The 15,006-nt window shown below is 50.5% G+C and overlaps 1 protein-coding gene across 2 annotated transcripts in view; it reads right to left on the bottom strand.

Annotated features, from left to right (window-relative positions):
• The window catches only part of LOC109882877 (protein phosphatase 1 regulatory subunit 1A), a 60,118-nt gene that overhangs the window by 19,235 nt on the left and 25,877 nt on the right, over nt 1–15,006 (bottom strand). For both annotated transcript variants that reach the window (XM_031820323.1, XM_031820905.1), the window contains exons 3-4: nt 8,671–8,708; nt 7,981–8,044 (exon numbers count right to left, since the gene is read on the bottom strand). In XM_031820323.1, coding sequence (XP_031676183.1) covers nt 7,981–8,044; nt 8,671–8,708 — 102 coding nt within the window. The remainder of the gene's footprint in view (nt 1–7,980; nt 8,045–8,670; nt 8,709–15,006) is intronic.

Below are 15,006 nucleotides of genomic sequence, written 5' to 3'. Positions count from 1 at the left end.
GAGTGACTCACCCCATGTTATGGTGTGTGGAAGGATGAGTGACTCACCCCATGTTATGGTGTGTGGGAGGATGAGTGACTCGCCCCATGTTATGGTGTGTGGAAGGATGAGTGACTCACCCCATGTTATGGTGTGTGGAAGGATGAGTGACTCACCCCATGTTATGGTGTGTGGGAGGATGAGTGACTCGCCCCATGTTATGGTGTGTGGGAGGATGAGTGACTCACTCCATGTTATGGTGTGTGGGAGGATGAGTGACTCGCCCCATGTTATGGTGTGTGGAAGGATGAGTGACTCGCCCCATGTTATGGTGTGTGGAAGGATGAGTGACTCGCCCCATGTTATGGTGTGTGGAAGGATGAGTGACTCACCCCATGTTATGGTGTGTGGGAGGATGAGTGACTCGCCCCATGTTATGGTGTGTGGAAGGATGAGTGACTCACCCCATGTTATGGTGTGTGGAAGGATGAGTGACTCGCCCCATGTTATGGTGTGTGGAAGGATGAGTGACTCACCCCATGTTATGGTGTGTGGAAGGATGAGTGACTCACCCCATGTTATGGTGTGTGGAAGGATGAGTGACTCACCCCCTGTTATGGTGTGTGGAAGGATGAGTGACTCACCCCATGTTATGGTGTGTGGAAGGATGAGTGACTCACCCCATGTTATGGTGTGTGGAAGGATGAGTGACTCGCCCCATGTTATGGTGTGTGGGAGGATGAGTGACTCGCCCCATGTTATGGTGTGTGGGAGGATGAGTGACTCGCCCCATGTTATGGTGTGTGGAAGGATGAGTGACTCACCCCATGTTATGGTGTGTGGAAGGATGAGTGACTCGCCCCATGTTATGGTGTGTGGGAGGATGAGTGACTCGCCCCATGTTATGGTGTGTGGAAGGATGAGTGACTCGCCCCATGTTATGGTGTGTGGGCGGATGAGTGACTCACCCCATGTTATGGTGTGTGGGCGGATGAGTGACTCACCCCATGTTATGGTGTGTGGGAGGATGAGTGACTCGCCCCATGTTATGGTGTGTGGGAGGATGAGTGACTCACCCCATGTTATGGTGTGTGGGAGGATGAGTGACTCGCCCCATGTTATGGTGTGTGGGAGGATGAGTGACTCGCCCCATGTTATGGTGTGTGGGAGGATGAGTGACTCACCCCATGTTATGGTGTGTGGAAGGATGAGTGACTCGCCCCATGTTATGGTGTGTGGGAGGATGAGTGACTCGCCCCATGTTATGGTGTGTGGGAGGATGAGTGACTCGCCCCATGTTATGGTGTGTGGGAGGATGAGTGACTCGCCCCATGTTATGGTGTGTGGGAGGATGAGTGACTCGCCCCATGTTATGGTGTGTGGAAGGATGAGTGACTCACCCCATGTTATGGTGTGTGGAAGGATGAGTGACTCGCCCCATGTTATGGTGTGTGGGAGGATGAGTGACTCGCCCCATGTTATGGTGTGTGGAAGGATGAGTGACTCGCCCCATGTTATGGTGTGTGGGCGGATGAGTGACTCACCCCATGTTATGGTGTGTGGGTGGATGAGTGACTCACCCCATGTTATGGTGTGTGGGAGGATGAGTGACTCGCCCCATGTTATGGTGTGTGGGAGGATGAGTGACTCACCCCATGTTATGGTGTGTGGGAGGATGAGTGACTCGCCCCATGTTATGGTGTGTGGGAGGATGAGTGACTCGCCCCATGTTATGGTGTGTGGGAGGATGAGTGACTCGCCCCATGTTATGGTGTGTGGGAGGATGAGTGACTCGCCCCATGTTATGGTGTGTGGGAGGATGAGTGACTCACCCCATGTTATGGTGTGTGGGAGGATGAGTGACTCGCCCCATGTTATGGTGTGTGGGAGGATGAGTGACTCACCCCATGTTATGGTGTGTGGGAGGATGAGTGACTCGCCCCATGTTATGGTGTGTGGGCGGATGAGTGACTCGCCCCATGTTATGGTGTGTGGAAGGATGAGTGACTCGCCCCATGTTATGGTGTGTGGGCGGATGAGTGACTCACCCCATGTTATGGTGTGTGGGCGGATGAGTGACTCACCCCATGTTATGGTGTGTGGGAGGATGAGTGACTCGCCCCATGTTATGGTGTGTGGGAGGATGAGTGACTCACCCCATGTTATGGTGTGTGGGAGGATGAGTGACTCACCCCATGTTATGGTGTGTGGGAGGATGACTATACGCCGGTCTCAAAGAAACTATCAAACTAGTCTTAGAACAAAAGGGTTTCAGAAAGGATTGTTCTGCAGAAGGAGAAGGATATTCTGGTTCCAGTTTAAGGAGTTTTATGTTCCGTTCTGGAGTAGAGTGGGAACTGAATCTGAATATATAACGTGGGTCTTGGACAGTCTCCTCAGAGAAACTATCAGCAGCTACTCCCTTAATTAATGTAACGAAGTTGTATTTTTACTTGTCACTCTGAAATTTCCCCTGATGTTGATCCCTGTACGGGGATCGCAGCCATAACAGGTCTTTAAAAGGTTGATTTGTGCAACACTGAGGAAACAATTCACACATTTTAGGCAGACTTAACAGATTATTACATTGAAGAAAGTCCCATTATAATTGTTTTAATAAGGAGCCTGTCTGAAATGACATTATGTTGATGCACACTTGATGTGTCACCTTCTCTACATTTCTAAGCTATATTATCTTACCTTTCGTAGTGGGCGTGGCTCTTGCTGCCTTCCTCCTCTGCCTGGGAGAGATCTTACCTTTCATAGTGGGCGTGGCTCTTGCTCCCTTCCTCCTCTGCCTGGGAGAGATCTTACCTTTCATAGTGGGCGTGGCTCTTGCTCCCTTCCTCCTCTGCCTGGGAGAGATCTTACCTTTCATAGTGGGCGTGGCTCTTGCTCCCTTCCTCCTCTGCCTGGGAGAGATCTTACCTTTCATAGTGGGCGTGGCTCTTGCTCCCTTCCTCCTCTGCCTGGGAGAGATCTTACCTTTCATAGTGGGCGTGGCTCTTGCTCCCTTCCTCCTCTGCCTGGGAGAGATCTTACCTTTCATAGTGGGCGTGGCTCTTGCTCCCTTCCTCCTCTGCCTGGGAGAGATCTTACCTTTCATAGTGGGCGTGGCTCTTGCTCCCTTCCTCCTCTGCCTGGGAGAGATCTTACCTTTCATAGTGGGCGTGGCTCTTGCTCCCTTCCTCCTCTGCCTGGGAGAGATCTTACCTTTCATAGTGGGCGTGGCTCTTGCTCCCTTCCTCCTCTGCCTGGGAGAGATCTTACCTTTCATAGTGGGGCGTGGCTCTTGCTCCCTTCCTCCTCTGCCTGGGAGAGATCTTACCTTTCATAGTGGGCGTGGCTCTTGCTCCCTTCCTCCTCTGCCTGGGAGAGATCTTACCTTTCATAGTGGGCGTGGCTCTTGCTCCCTTCCTCCTCTGCCTGGGAGAGATCTTACCTTTCATAGTGGGCGTGGCTCTTGCTCCCTTCCTCCTCTGCCTGGGAGAGATCTTACCTTTCATAGTGGGCGTGGCTCTTGCTCCCTTCCTCCTCTGCCTGGGAGAGATCTTACCTTTCATAGTGGGCGTGGCTCTTGCTCCCTTCCTCCTCTGCCTGGGAGAGATCTTACCTTTCATAGTGGGCGTGGCTCTTGCTCCCTTCCTCCTCTGCCTGGGAGAGATCTTACCTTTCATAGTGGGCGTGGCTCTTGCTCCCTTCCTCCTCTGCCTGGGAGAGATCTTACCTTTCATAGTGGGCGTGGCTCTTGCTCCCTTCCTCCTCTGCCTGGGAGAGATCTTACCTTTCATAGTGGGCGTGGCTCTTGCTCCCTTCCTCCTCTGCCTGGGAGAGATCTTACCTTTCATAGTGGGCGTGGCTCTTGCTCCCTTCCTCCTCTGCCTGGGAGAGATCTTACCTTTCATAGTGGGCGTGGCTCTTGCTCCCTTCCTCCTCTGCCTGGGAGAGATCTTACCTTTCATAGTGGGCGTGGCTCTTGCTCCCTTCCTCCTCTGCCTGGGAGAGATCTTACCTTTCATAGTGGGCGTGGCTCTTGCTCCCTTCCTCCTCTGCCTGGGAGAGATCTTACCTTTCATAGTGGGCGTGGCTCTTGCTCCCTTCCTCCTCTGCCTGGGAGAGATCTTACCTTTCATAGTGGGCGTGGCTCTTGCTCCCTTCCTCCTCTGCCTGGGAGAGATCTTACCTTTCATAGTGGGCGTGGCTCTTGCTCCCTTCCTCCTCTGCCTGGGAGAGATCTTACCTTTCATAGTGGGCGTGGCTCTTGCTCCCTTCCTCCTCTGCCTGGGAGAGATCTTACCTTTCATAGTGGGCGTGGCTCTTGCTCCTTCCTCCTCTGCCTGGGAGAGATCTTACCTTTCATAGTGGGCGTGGCTCTTGCTCCCTTCCTCCTCTGCCTGGGAGAGATCTTACCTTTCATAGTGGGCGTGGCTCTTGCTCCCTTCCTCCTCTGCCTGGGAGAGATCTTACCTTTCATAGTGGGCGTGGCTCTTGCTCCCTTCCTCCTCTGCCTGGGAGAGATCTTACCTTTCATAGTGGGCGTGGCTCTTGCTCCCTTCCTCCTCTGCCTGGGAGAGATCTTACCTTTCATAGTGGGCGTGGCTCTTGCTCCCTTCCTCCTCTGCCTGGGAGAGATCTTACCTTTCATAGTGGGCGTGGCTCTTGCTCCCTTCCTCCTCTGCCTGGGAGAGATCTTACCTTTCATAGTGGGCGTGGCTCTTGCTCCCTTCCTCCTCTGCCTGGGAGAGATCTTACCTTTCATAGTGGGCGTGGCTCTTGCTCCCTTCCTCCTCTGCCTGGGAGAGATCTTACCTTTCATAGTGGGCGTGGCTCTTGCTCCCTTCCTCCTCTGCCTGGGAGAGATCTTACCTTTCATAGTGGGCGTGGCTCTTGCTCCCTTCCTCCTCTGCCTGGGAGAGATCTTACCTTTCATAGTGGGCGTGGCTCTTGCTCCCTTCCTCCTCTGCCTGGGAGAGATCTTACCTTTCATAGTGGGCGTGGCTCTTGCTCCCTTCCTCCTCTGCCTGGGAGAGATCTTACCTTTCATAGTGGGCGTGGCTCTTGCTCCCTTCCTCCTCTGCCTGGGAGAGATCTTACCTTTCATAGTGGGCGTGGCTCTTGCTCCCTTCCTCCTCTGCCTGGGAGAGATCTTACCTTTCATAGTGGGCGTGGCTCTTGCTCCCTTCCTCCTCTGCCTGGGAGAGATCTTACCTTTCATAGTGGGCGTGGCTCTTGCTCCCTTCCTCCTCTGCCTGGGAGAGATCTTACCTTTCATAGTGGGCGTGGCTCTTGCTCCCTTCCTCCTCTGCCTGGGAGAGATCTTACCTTTCATAGTGGGCGTGGCTCTTGCTCCCTTCCTCCTCTGCCTGGGAGAGATCTTACCTTTCATAGTGGGCGTGGCTCTTGCTCCCTTCCTCCTCTGCCTGGGAGAGATCTTACCTTTCATAGTGGGCGTGGCTCTTGCTCCCTTCCTCCTCTGCCTGGGAGAGATCTTACCTTTCATAGTGGGCGTGGCTCTTGCTCCCTTCCTCCTCTGCCTGGGAGAGATCTTACCTTTCATAGTGGGCGTGGCTCTTGCTCCCTTCCTCCTCTGCCTGGGAGAGATCTTACCTTTCATAGTGGGCGTGGCTCTTGCTCCCTTCCTCCTCTGCCTGGGAGAGATCTTACCTTTCATAGTGGGCGTGGCTCTTGCTCCCTTCCTCCTCTGCCTGGGAGAGATCTTACCTTTCATAGTGGGCGTGGCTCTTGCTCCCTTCCTCCTCTGCCTGGGAGAGATCTTACCTTTCATAGTGGGCGTGGCTCTTGCTCCCTTCCTCCTCTGCCTGGGAGAGATCTTACCTTTCATAGTGGGCGTGGCTCTTGCTCCCTTCCTCCTCTGCCTGGGAGAGATCTTACCTTTCATAGTGGGCGTGGCTCTTGCTCCCTTCCTCCTCTGCCTGGGAGAGATCTTACCTTTCATAGTGGGCGTGGCTCTTGCTCCCTTCCTCCTCTGCCTGGGAGAGATCTTACCTTTCATAGTGGGCGTGGCTCTTGCTCCCTTCCTCCTCTGCCTGGGAGAGATCTTACCTTTCATAGTGGGCGTGGCTCTTGCTCCCTTCCTCCTCTGCCTGGGAGAGATCTTACCTTTCATAGTGGGCGTGGCTCTTGCTCCCTTCCTCCTCTGCCTGGGAGAGATCTTACCTTTCATAGTGGGCGTGGCTCTTGCTCCCTTCCTCCTCTGCCTGGGAGAGATCTTACCTTTCATAGTGGGCGTGGCTCTTGCTCCCTTCCTCCTCTGCCTGGGAGAGATCTTACCTTTCATAGTGGGCGTGGCTCTTGCTCCCTTCCTCCTCTGCCTGGGAGAGATCTTACCTTTCATAGTGGGCGTGGCTCTTGCTCCCTTCCTCCTCTGCCTGGGAGAGATCTTACCTTTCATAGTGGGCGTGGCTCTTGCTCCCTTCCTCCTCTGCCTGGGAGAGATCTTACCTTTCATAGTGGGCGTGGCTCTTGCTCCCTTCCTCCTCTGCCTGGGAGAGATCTTACCTTTCATAGTGGGCGTGGCTCTTGCTCCCTTCCTCCTCTGCCTGGGAGAGATCTTACCTTTCATAGTGGGCGTGGCTCTTGCTCCCTTCCTCCTCTGCCTGGGAGAGATCTTACCTTTCATAGTGGGCGTGGCTCTTGCTCCTTTCCTCCTCTGCCTGGGAGAGATCTTACCTTTCATAGTGGGCGTGGCTCTTGCTCCCTTCCTCCTCTGCCTGGGAGAGATCTTACCTTTCATAGTGGGCGTGGCTCTTGCTCCCTTCCTCCTCTGCCTGGGAGAGATCTTACCTTTCATAGTGGGCGTGGCTCTTGCTCCCTTCCTCCTCTGCCTGGGAGAGATCTTACCTTTCATAGTGGGCGTGGCTCTTGCTCCCTTCCTCCTCTGCCTGGGAGAGATCTTACCTTTCATAGTGGGCGTGGCTCTTGCTCCCTTCCTCCTCTGCCTGGGAGAGATCTTACCTTTCATAGTGGGCGTGGCTCTTGCTCCCTTCCTCCTCTGCCTGGGAGAGATCTTACCTTTCATAGTGGGCGTGGCTCTTGCTCCCTTCCTCCTCTGCCTGGGAGAGATCTTACCTTTCATAGTGGGCGTGGCTCTTGCTCCCTTCCTCCTCTGCCTGGGAGAGATCTTACCTTTCATAGTGGGCGTGGCTCTTGCTCCCTTCCTCCTCTGCCTGGGAGAGATCTTACCTTTCATAGTGGGCGTGGCTCTTGCTCCCTTCCTCCTCTGCCTGGGAGAGATCTTACCTTTCATAGTGGGCGTGGCTCTTGCTCCCTTCCTCCTCTGCCTGGGAGAGATCTTACCTTTCATAGTGGGCGTGGCTCTTGCTCCCTTCCTCCTCTGCCTGGGAGAGATCTTACCTTTCATAGTGGGCGTGGCTCTTGCTCCCTTCCTCCTCTGCCTGGGAGAGATCTTACCTTTCATAGTGGGCGTGGCTCTTGCTCCCTTCCTCCTCTGCCTGGGAGAGATCTTACCTTTCATAGTGGGCGTGGCTCTTGCTCCCTTCCTCCTCTGCCTGGGAGAGATCTTACCTTTCATAGTGGGCGTGGCTCTTGCTCCCTTCCTCCTCTGCCTGGGAGAGATCTTACCTTTCATAGTGGGCGTGGCTCTTGCTCCCTTCCTCCTCTGCCTGGGAGAGATCTTACCTTTCATAGTGGGCGTGGCTCTTGCTCCCTTCCTCCTCTGCCTGGGAGAGATCTTACCTTTCATAGTGGGCGTGGCTCTTGCTCCCTTCCTCCTCTGCCTGGGAGAGATCTTACCTTTCATAGTGGGCGTGGCTCTTGCTCCCTTCCTCCTCTGCCTGGGAGAGATCTTACCTTTCATAGTGGGCGTGGCTCTTGCTCCCTTCCTCCTCTGCCTGGGAGAGATCTTACCTTTCATAGTGGGCGTGGCTCTTGCTCCCTTCCTCCTCTGCCTGGGAGAGATCTTACCTTTCATAGTGGGCGTGGCTCTTGCTCCCTTCCTCCTCTGCCTGGGAGAGATCTTACCTTTCATAGTGGGCGTGGCTCTTGCTCCCTTCCTCCTCTGCCTGGGAGAGTTCATCAAGGCTGCCTGTCAACAGAGATCAATAAAGTGAGCCACGTAGTCCGATGATATTCATTTGCTATCCAACGGTTACATACATTTTTTTAGCTTACGGTACCTGGTATTCCCAGGTGGTCTCCCATCACAGTAAATAACCAGGCCCGACCCTGAACAGATGTGTTCAGGGTGGTATGGCCCACGACCATATTGTTTTAGCCCGTTTTGTCCCCTAATTAGGTCCCTTGGCTCAAGGCTGCTACTCCTCACTGGGCTCGGGAGAGGCAAAGGTTTTTATCACACTTCTCTCTTAACCCGGATGTCAGCTGATGATACACCGTTCAACTGACAAATGGAATCAGCTTGCAGGCGCCAGGTTCTGTCACAAGGAGTCGCTAGAGCTCAATCAGCCAAGGAAAGTCCCACCAGCCAAACCCTCCTCCACCCCGGACGGCGCTGGGCCAATTGTGCGTCGTCCTTTGGGGCTCCCAATCGCAGCCGGTTGTGACACAGCCGGGGGATCGAACCCCGGGCTGTAGTGACACCTCAGCACGGTGATGCAGTGCTTTTGAACACGACACCACCAATGTTTGTTTTTTTAGTTACTAATGATTTATCCGTTAACAACATTCCATATGAAGGACGCAGTTAATTACCTTGTATAACTGGTTTGGAAGACGGTCTTCATCAATTTCTGTATCAGGGAAAACGAGAGATAGGTTGAGAAATAAACTGTGAGAGACAACAGCAAGATTATTGACTAAACAATGAATATACACCCACACACAGACTTGTTCCAGAATATAGCCCTATAACTCACCCACACACAGACTCGTTCCAGAATATAGTCCTATAACTCACCCACACACAGACTTGTTCCAGAATATAGTCCTATAACTCACCCACACACAGACTTGTTCCAGAATATAGTCCCCCTAGCTCACCCACACACAGACTTGTTCCAGAATATAGTCCCCCTAGCTCACCCACACACAGACTTGTTCCAGAATATAGTCCCCCCAGCTCACCCACACACAGACTTGTTCCAGAATATAGTCCCCCTAGCTCACCCACACACAGACTTGTTCCAGTATACAGTCCTATAACTCTACCAGACTACAGCTGTGTTCCAATATACAGTCCTATAACTCTACCAGACTACAGCTGTGTTCCAGTATACAGTCCTATAACTCTACCAAACTACAGCTGTGTTCCAGTATATAGTCTCTCAGACAGAGAGGGACAGGAAGATGTAAGCTGACCTTGTTCCAGTCAGAGCAGATGGTGTAACGACCCCTCTGTCTACCTCAGACTGCACAAGTTCCCCTGGACAGTGCTAACATTAACGTCAACACGACACGAATGACTGACAGATCTGGGTTTTCATACTCTTTAAAATATATATATATTTTTTTTAAATGCTTGACTGAGTTCTACCAGACACGATGAACCAATACTGTTGTCACAAAAGTGCAAACGCTGCCCATCTTGCAGATGAAATACCTCAAATAGGATTTGAATCCAGGTGTGCATAGCTCGTACAATACATTCCATATCAGGTCTGATTGATACCATGGTAACATGGGAAGTGATTCTGAGGTGGTGAAATCGGAATAAAAACGATCGATTAGGCTAACTCGTAGTAAACCATTAACCATGATAAATACAGCAGTGTGTGTGTGTGTGCGTGCGCGCGCGGGCGGGTGTGTGTGTGTGTGTGTGTGTGCGTGCGTGCGTGTGTGTGCATGTGTGCATTGAACCCATCCCACAGCCATCCCAGAATTCCATGCATAACTTTTTGTCTAGGACACCACCACCTTGTTGCCTAGCAACCTAAACATCCCTAGACACCACCACAGTTCAGTGTGTGTGTGTGTGTGTACGCGTGTAAGTGTATGTCTGAGTGTGTGTCTGCATATGAAATGTGATCAGCTATATTCAACACGCCTGTGATGTGTTTCATCACTCTTCTGTGCACCAAATACCAACTCATCAGGCGTTAATATCAACTGAAAAAGAACACGTTCTCGCATAAACACATGGCAGTCAACCAGACAGACTCCCTTTATTTTTGTTGTTAACAGATTGTGTTTGTGATGATGCATCAAACGTTAATATTTTAGCAAGTTCCAATCGTTGGGTCTAGAAGGATCTGTTTCAAAGAGAGGACAGTATGTAAGTCTATTCCCTATATAGTACACTACTTTTGAAGAGGGCCCTTATGGAATAGGATGCCATTTGCGCTGCGCCCTGGGGCTGACACAACAACAGAGAGTGGCTGTTGATAACAAAAACATGCTGCATTAAAAACTACATCCAGAGGTGTTTCTATTTTATTATGTAGCTACAGCCCTCCCTCCCTCCCTCCCTCCCTCCCTCCCTCCCTCCCTCCCTCCCTCCCTCCCTCTCTCTCTCTCTCTCTCTCTCTCTCTCTCTCAATTCAATTCAATTCAAGGGGCTTTATTGGCATGGGAAACATGTGTTAACATTGCCAAAGCAAGTGAGGTGGATAATATATAAAGTGAAATAAACAATAAAAATGAACAGTAAACATCACACTCACAGAAGTTTCAAAACAATAAAGACATTACAAATGTCAAATAGCATTCTAGTTTGCTCAGTTTTTTTTTGTTAATTCTTTCCAATGTGTTAAGTAGTTATCTTTTTGTTTTCTCATGATTTGGTTGTGTCTAATTGTGCTGCTGTCCTGGGGCTCTGTAGGGTGTGTTTGTGTTTGTGAACAGAGCCCCAGAACCAGCTTGCTTAGGGGACTCTTCTCCAGGTTCATCTCTCTGTAGGTGATGGCTTTGTTATGGAAGGTTTCTCTCTCTCTCTCTCTCTCTGTCTCTCTGTCTCTCTGTCTCTGCCTCGCTCTCTCTCTCTCTCTCTCTCTCTCTTTCTCACAATCTCACACCCATAAAGGGCAATGAGTTCTATAACGAATCTAACACAAGGATACAGTCCTATCTAACACAAGGATACAGTCCTATCTAACACAAGGATACAGTCCTATCTAACACAAGGATACAGTCCTATCTAACACAAGGATACAGTCCTATCTAACACAAGGATACAGTCCTATCTAACACAAGGATACAGTCCTATCTAACACAAGGGCCAACTGAGACTCTCCATCTATTTATTTGTCTATCAGTCTGATTGTCTGTCCAATCGTCCGTCTGTTAAATATAAGGCATCTGAATTTCTGAAGTCAGCTCATTATAACAACTAGTCCCTTCCTATCACTACAATGAGTAACTAACCCCAATGTTATCAGAACGTGTTCATACGTATATATTTAGTTTAACTGACTGTCTCTCTCTCTGCCAAAGCAAGTGACAATTAACAATGAACAGTTAACACTTACAACAGGCAGCCAGCTACAGCTCACTTTGATACAGATGTCAGAGGAGAGAGCTGTGTGTGTGTCTCTGTGTGGCTGCTGCTGCCAGTCAGCGTGTGACAGCCTGTATGAAGTAGAGAGATGGGCTACATTGTGGAGCAGGGCAGTAATCTGCAGGGTTTTAAATAATGCACAACGGTACGTTATGGTACACTGCTGCACAATGTCTTTATTCCTCTCTGTCTCTGTCTCTGTCTCTGTCTCTGTCTCTGTCTCTGTCTCTGTCTCTCTCTCTGTCTCTCTGTCTCTCTCTCTCTCTCTGTCTCTCTCTCTGTCTCTCTCTGTCTCTCTCTCTCTCTCTCTCTGTCTCTCTCTCTGTCTCTCTCCCTGTCTCTCTGTCTCTCTCTCTCTCTCTCTCTCTCTCTCTCTCTCTCTCTGTCTCTCTCTCTCTGTCTCTCTCTGTCTCTCTGTCTCCCTCTCTCTCTGTCTCTCTCCCTCTCTCTCTGTCTCTCTCTCTCTCTCTCTCTCTCTCTCTCTCTCTCTCTCTCTCTCTCTCTCTCTCCCTGTCTCTGTCTCTGTCTCTGTCTCTGTCTCTGTCTCTGTCTCTGTCTCTGTCTCTGTCTCTGTCTCTGTCTCTGTCTCTGTCTCTGTCTCTGTCCCTGTCTCTGTGTCTCTGCCTCTGTCTCTGTCTCTGTCTCTGTCTCTGTCTCTGTCTCTCTCTCTCTCTCTCTCTCTCTCTCTCTCTCTCTCTCTCTCTCTCTCTCTCTCTCTCTCTCTCTCTCTCTCTCTAATACAAAACGTTTCCACATCACCAATGAAACTATCATGGTCCAAACATACCAAGATAGTCGTGAAGAGAGCACAACAAAAACTTTTTCCCCTTAGGCAACTGAAAAGATTTGGCCTCAGATCCTCAAAAGGTTCCACAGCTGCACCATTGAGAGCATCCTTTTTCCATCTACGTAACATTGCAAATCTACGTTTGCATTGCATTGCAAAAATCAGAAACTTTCTGTCCAAAAATGATGCAGAAAAATTAATCCATGCATTTGTCACTTCTAGATTAGACTACTGCAATGCTCTACTTTCCGGCTACCCGGATAAAGCACTAAATAAACTTCAATTGGTGCTAAATACGGCTGCTAGAATCCTGACTAGAACCAAAAAATGTGATCATATTACTCCAGTGCTAGCCTCTCTACACTGGCTTCCTGTCAAAGCAAGGGCTGATTTCAAGGTTTTTACTGTTAACCTACAAAGCATTACATGGGCTTGCTCCTACCTATCTCTCTGATTTGGTCCTGCCATACATACCTACACGTACGCTACGGTCACAAGACGCAGGCCTCCTAATTGTTTCTAAGAATTTCTAAGCAAACAGCTGGAGGCAGGGCTTTCTCCTATAGAGCTCCATTTTTATGGAACGGTCTGCCTACCCATGTCAGAGACGCAAACTCGGTCTCAACCTTTAAGTCTTTACTGAAGACTCATCTCTTCAGTGGGTCATATGATTGAGTGTAGTCTGGCCCAGGAGTGGGAAGGTGAACGGAAAGGCTCTGGAGCAAAGAACCGCCCTTGCTGTCTCTGCCTGGCCGGTTCCCCTCTTTCCACTGGGATTCTCTGCCTCTAACCCTATTACAGGGGCTGAGTCACTGGCTTACTGGGGCTCGTCCCTGGAAGGGGTGCGTCACCTGAGTGGGTTGATTCACTGATGTGGTCATCCTGTCTGGGTTGGCGCCCCCCCTTGGGTTGTGCCATGGCGGAGATCTTTGTGGGCTATACTCGGCCCTGTCTCAGGATGGTAAGTTGGTGGTTGAAGATATCCCTCTAGTGGTGTGGGGGCTGTGCTTTGGCAAAGTGGGTGGGGTTATATCCTTCCTGTTTGGCCCTGTCCGGGGGTGTCCTCGGATGGGTCCACAGTGTCTCCTGACCCCTCCTGTCTCAGCCTCCAGTATTTATGCTGCAGTAGTTTATGTGTCGGGGGGCTAGGGTCAGTTTGTTATATCTGGAGTACTTCTCCTGTCCTATTCGGTGTCCTGTGTGAATCTAAGTGTGCGTTCTCTAATTCTCTCCTTCTCTCTTTCTTTCTCTCTCTCGGAGGACCTGAGCCCTAGGACCATGCCCCAGGATTACCTGACATGATGACTCCTTGCTGTCCCCAGTCCACCTGGCCATGCTGCTGCTCCAGTTTCAACTGACCTGAGCCCTAGGACCATGCCCCAGGACTACCTGACATGATGACTCCTTGCTGTCCCCAGTCCATCTGACTGTGCTGCTGCTCCAGTTTCAACTGTTCTGCCTTATTATTATACGACCATGCTGGTCATTTATGAACATTTGAACATCTTGGCCATGTTCTGTTATAATCTCCACCCGGCACAGCCAGAAGAGGACTGGCCACCCCACATAGCCTGGTTCCTCTCTAGGTTTCTTCCTAGGTTTTGGCCTTTCTAGGGAGTTTTTCCTAGCCACCGTGCTTCTACACCTGCATTGCTTGCTGTTTGGGGTTTTAGGCTGGGTTTCTGTACAGCACTTTGAGATATCAGCTGATGTACGAAGGGCTATATAAATACATTTGATTTGATTTGATTTGATCCTGCCTGACCGGTTGCATCACAGCCTGGTATGACAACTGCTCGGCATCTGACCGTAAGGCGCTACAGAGGGTAGTGCGAACAGCCCAGTACATCACTGGGACCAAACTTCCTGCTAGAGAGAGGGAGAGAGAGAGGGTGAGAGGGAGAGGAGAGAGGAAGGTATCCCACAGGAGGGAGAGAGAGAGGGGGAGAGGGAGAGGAGAGAGGAAGGTATCCCACATGAGGGAGAGAGAGAGAGAGAGAGAGAGAGGCATCTTCCCTAATATTTGGAACCAAGGCCTGATCACCCCAAACACCAAAAGTGGAGACATATTTGACCCTAGTAATTACCGTGGAATATACGTCAACAGCAATCTCAGAAAAATCCTTTCATCAACAGCAACCTCCAACATTTCCTCAGTGAAAACAACGTCCTGAGCAAGGGCACTAGAGCAGTCTGTAGCACCCAGCCTCACCCTACTGGTCTCAAATGTCTACTGTTTGCTGATGATTTGATGCCTCTGTCCCCAACCAAGGAGCACCTATAGCAGCACCTAGATGTTCTGCACAGATTCTGTCAGACTTGGGCCCTGACAGTGTATCTTAGTAAGACAAAAATAATATTCAAATTATATCTAGACACTGTTGCCCTACACCTACCTCGACCTAAACACCATAGGTAACTTCCACAAGGCTGTGAACAATCTGAGAGACAAGGGAAGTAAGGGCCTTCTAAGAAAATCCTTGACTCTGTACAGACTCAGTGATCATAGTCTTGCTATTGAGAAAGGCCGGTGTAGGTAAATCTGGTTCAGAAGATAGGATATGTGCTCACTGCCCACAAAATGAGGTGGAAACTGAGCTACACTTCCTAACCTCCTGACAAATGTATGACCATATTAGAGGCACATATTTCCCACAGATCTCACAGACCCACAAAGAAATTGAAAACAAATCAAACATTGATAAACTTATATATCTGTTAGGCGAAATACCACAGTGTGTAGTCATAGCAGCAAGATGTGTGGCCCGTTGCCATGAGAAAAGGAGCACAAACAACACTGCCAATACAT

The sequence above is a fragment of the Oncorhynchus kisutch genome, linkage group LG1, assembly GCF_002021735.2.
Source record: "Oncorhynchus kisutch isolate 150728-3 linkage group LG1, Okis_V2, whole genome shotgun sequence".
Classification (NCBI taxonomy): Eukaryota; Metazoa; Chordata; class Actinopteri; order Salmoniformes; family Salmonidae; genus Oncorhynchus; species Oncorhynchus kisutch.
This window is presented reverse-complemented; position numbering and strand designations above follow the sequence as displayed.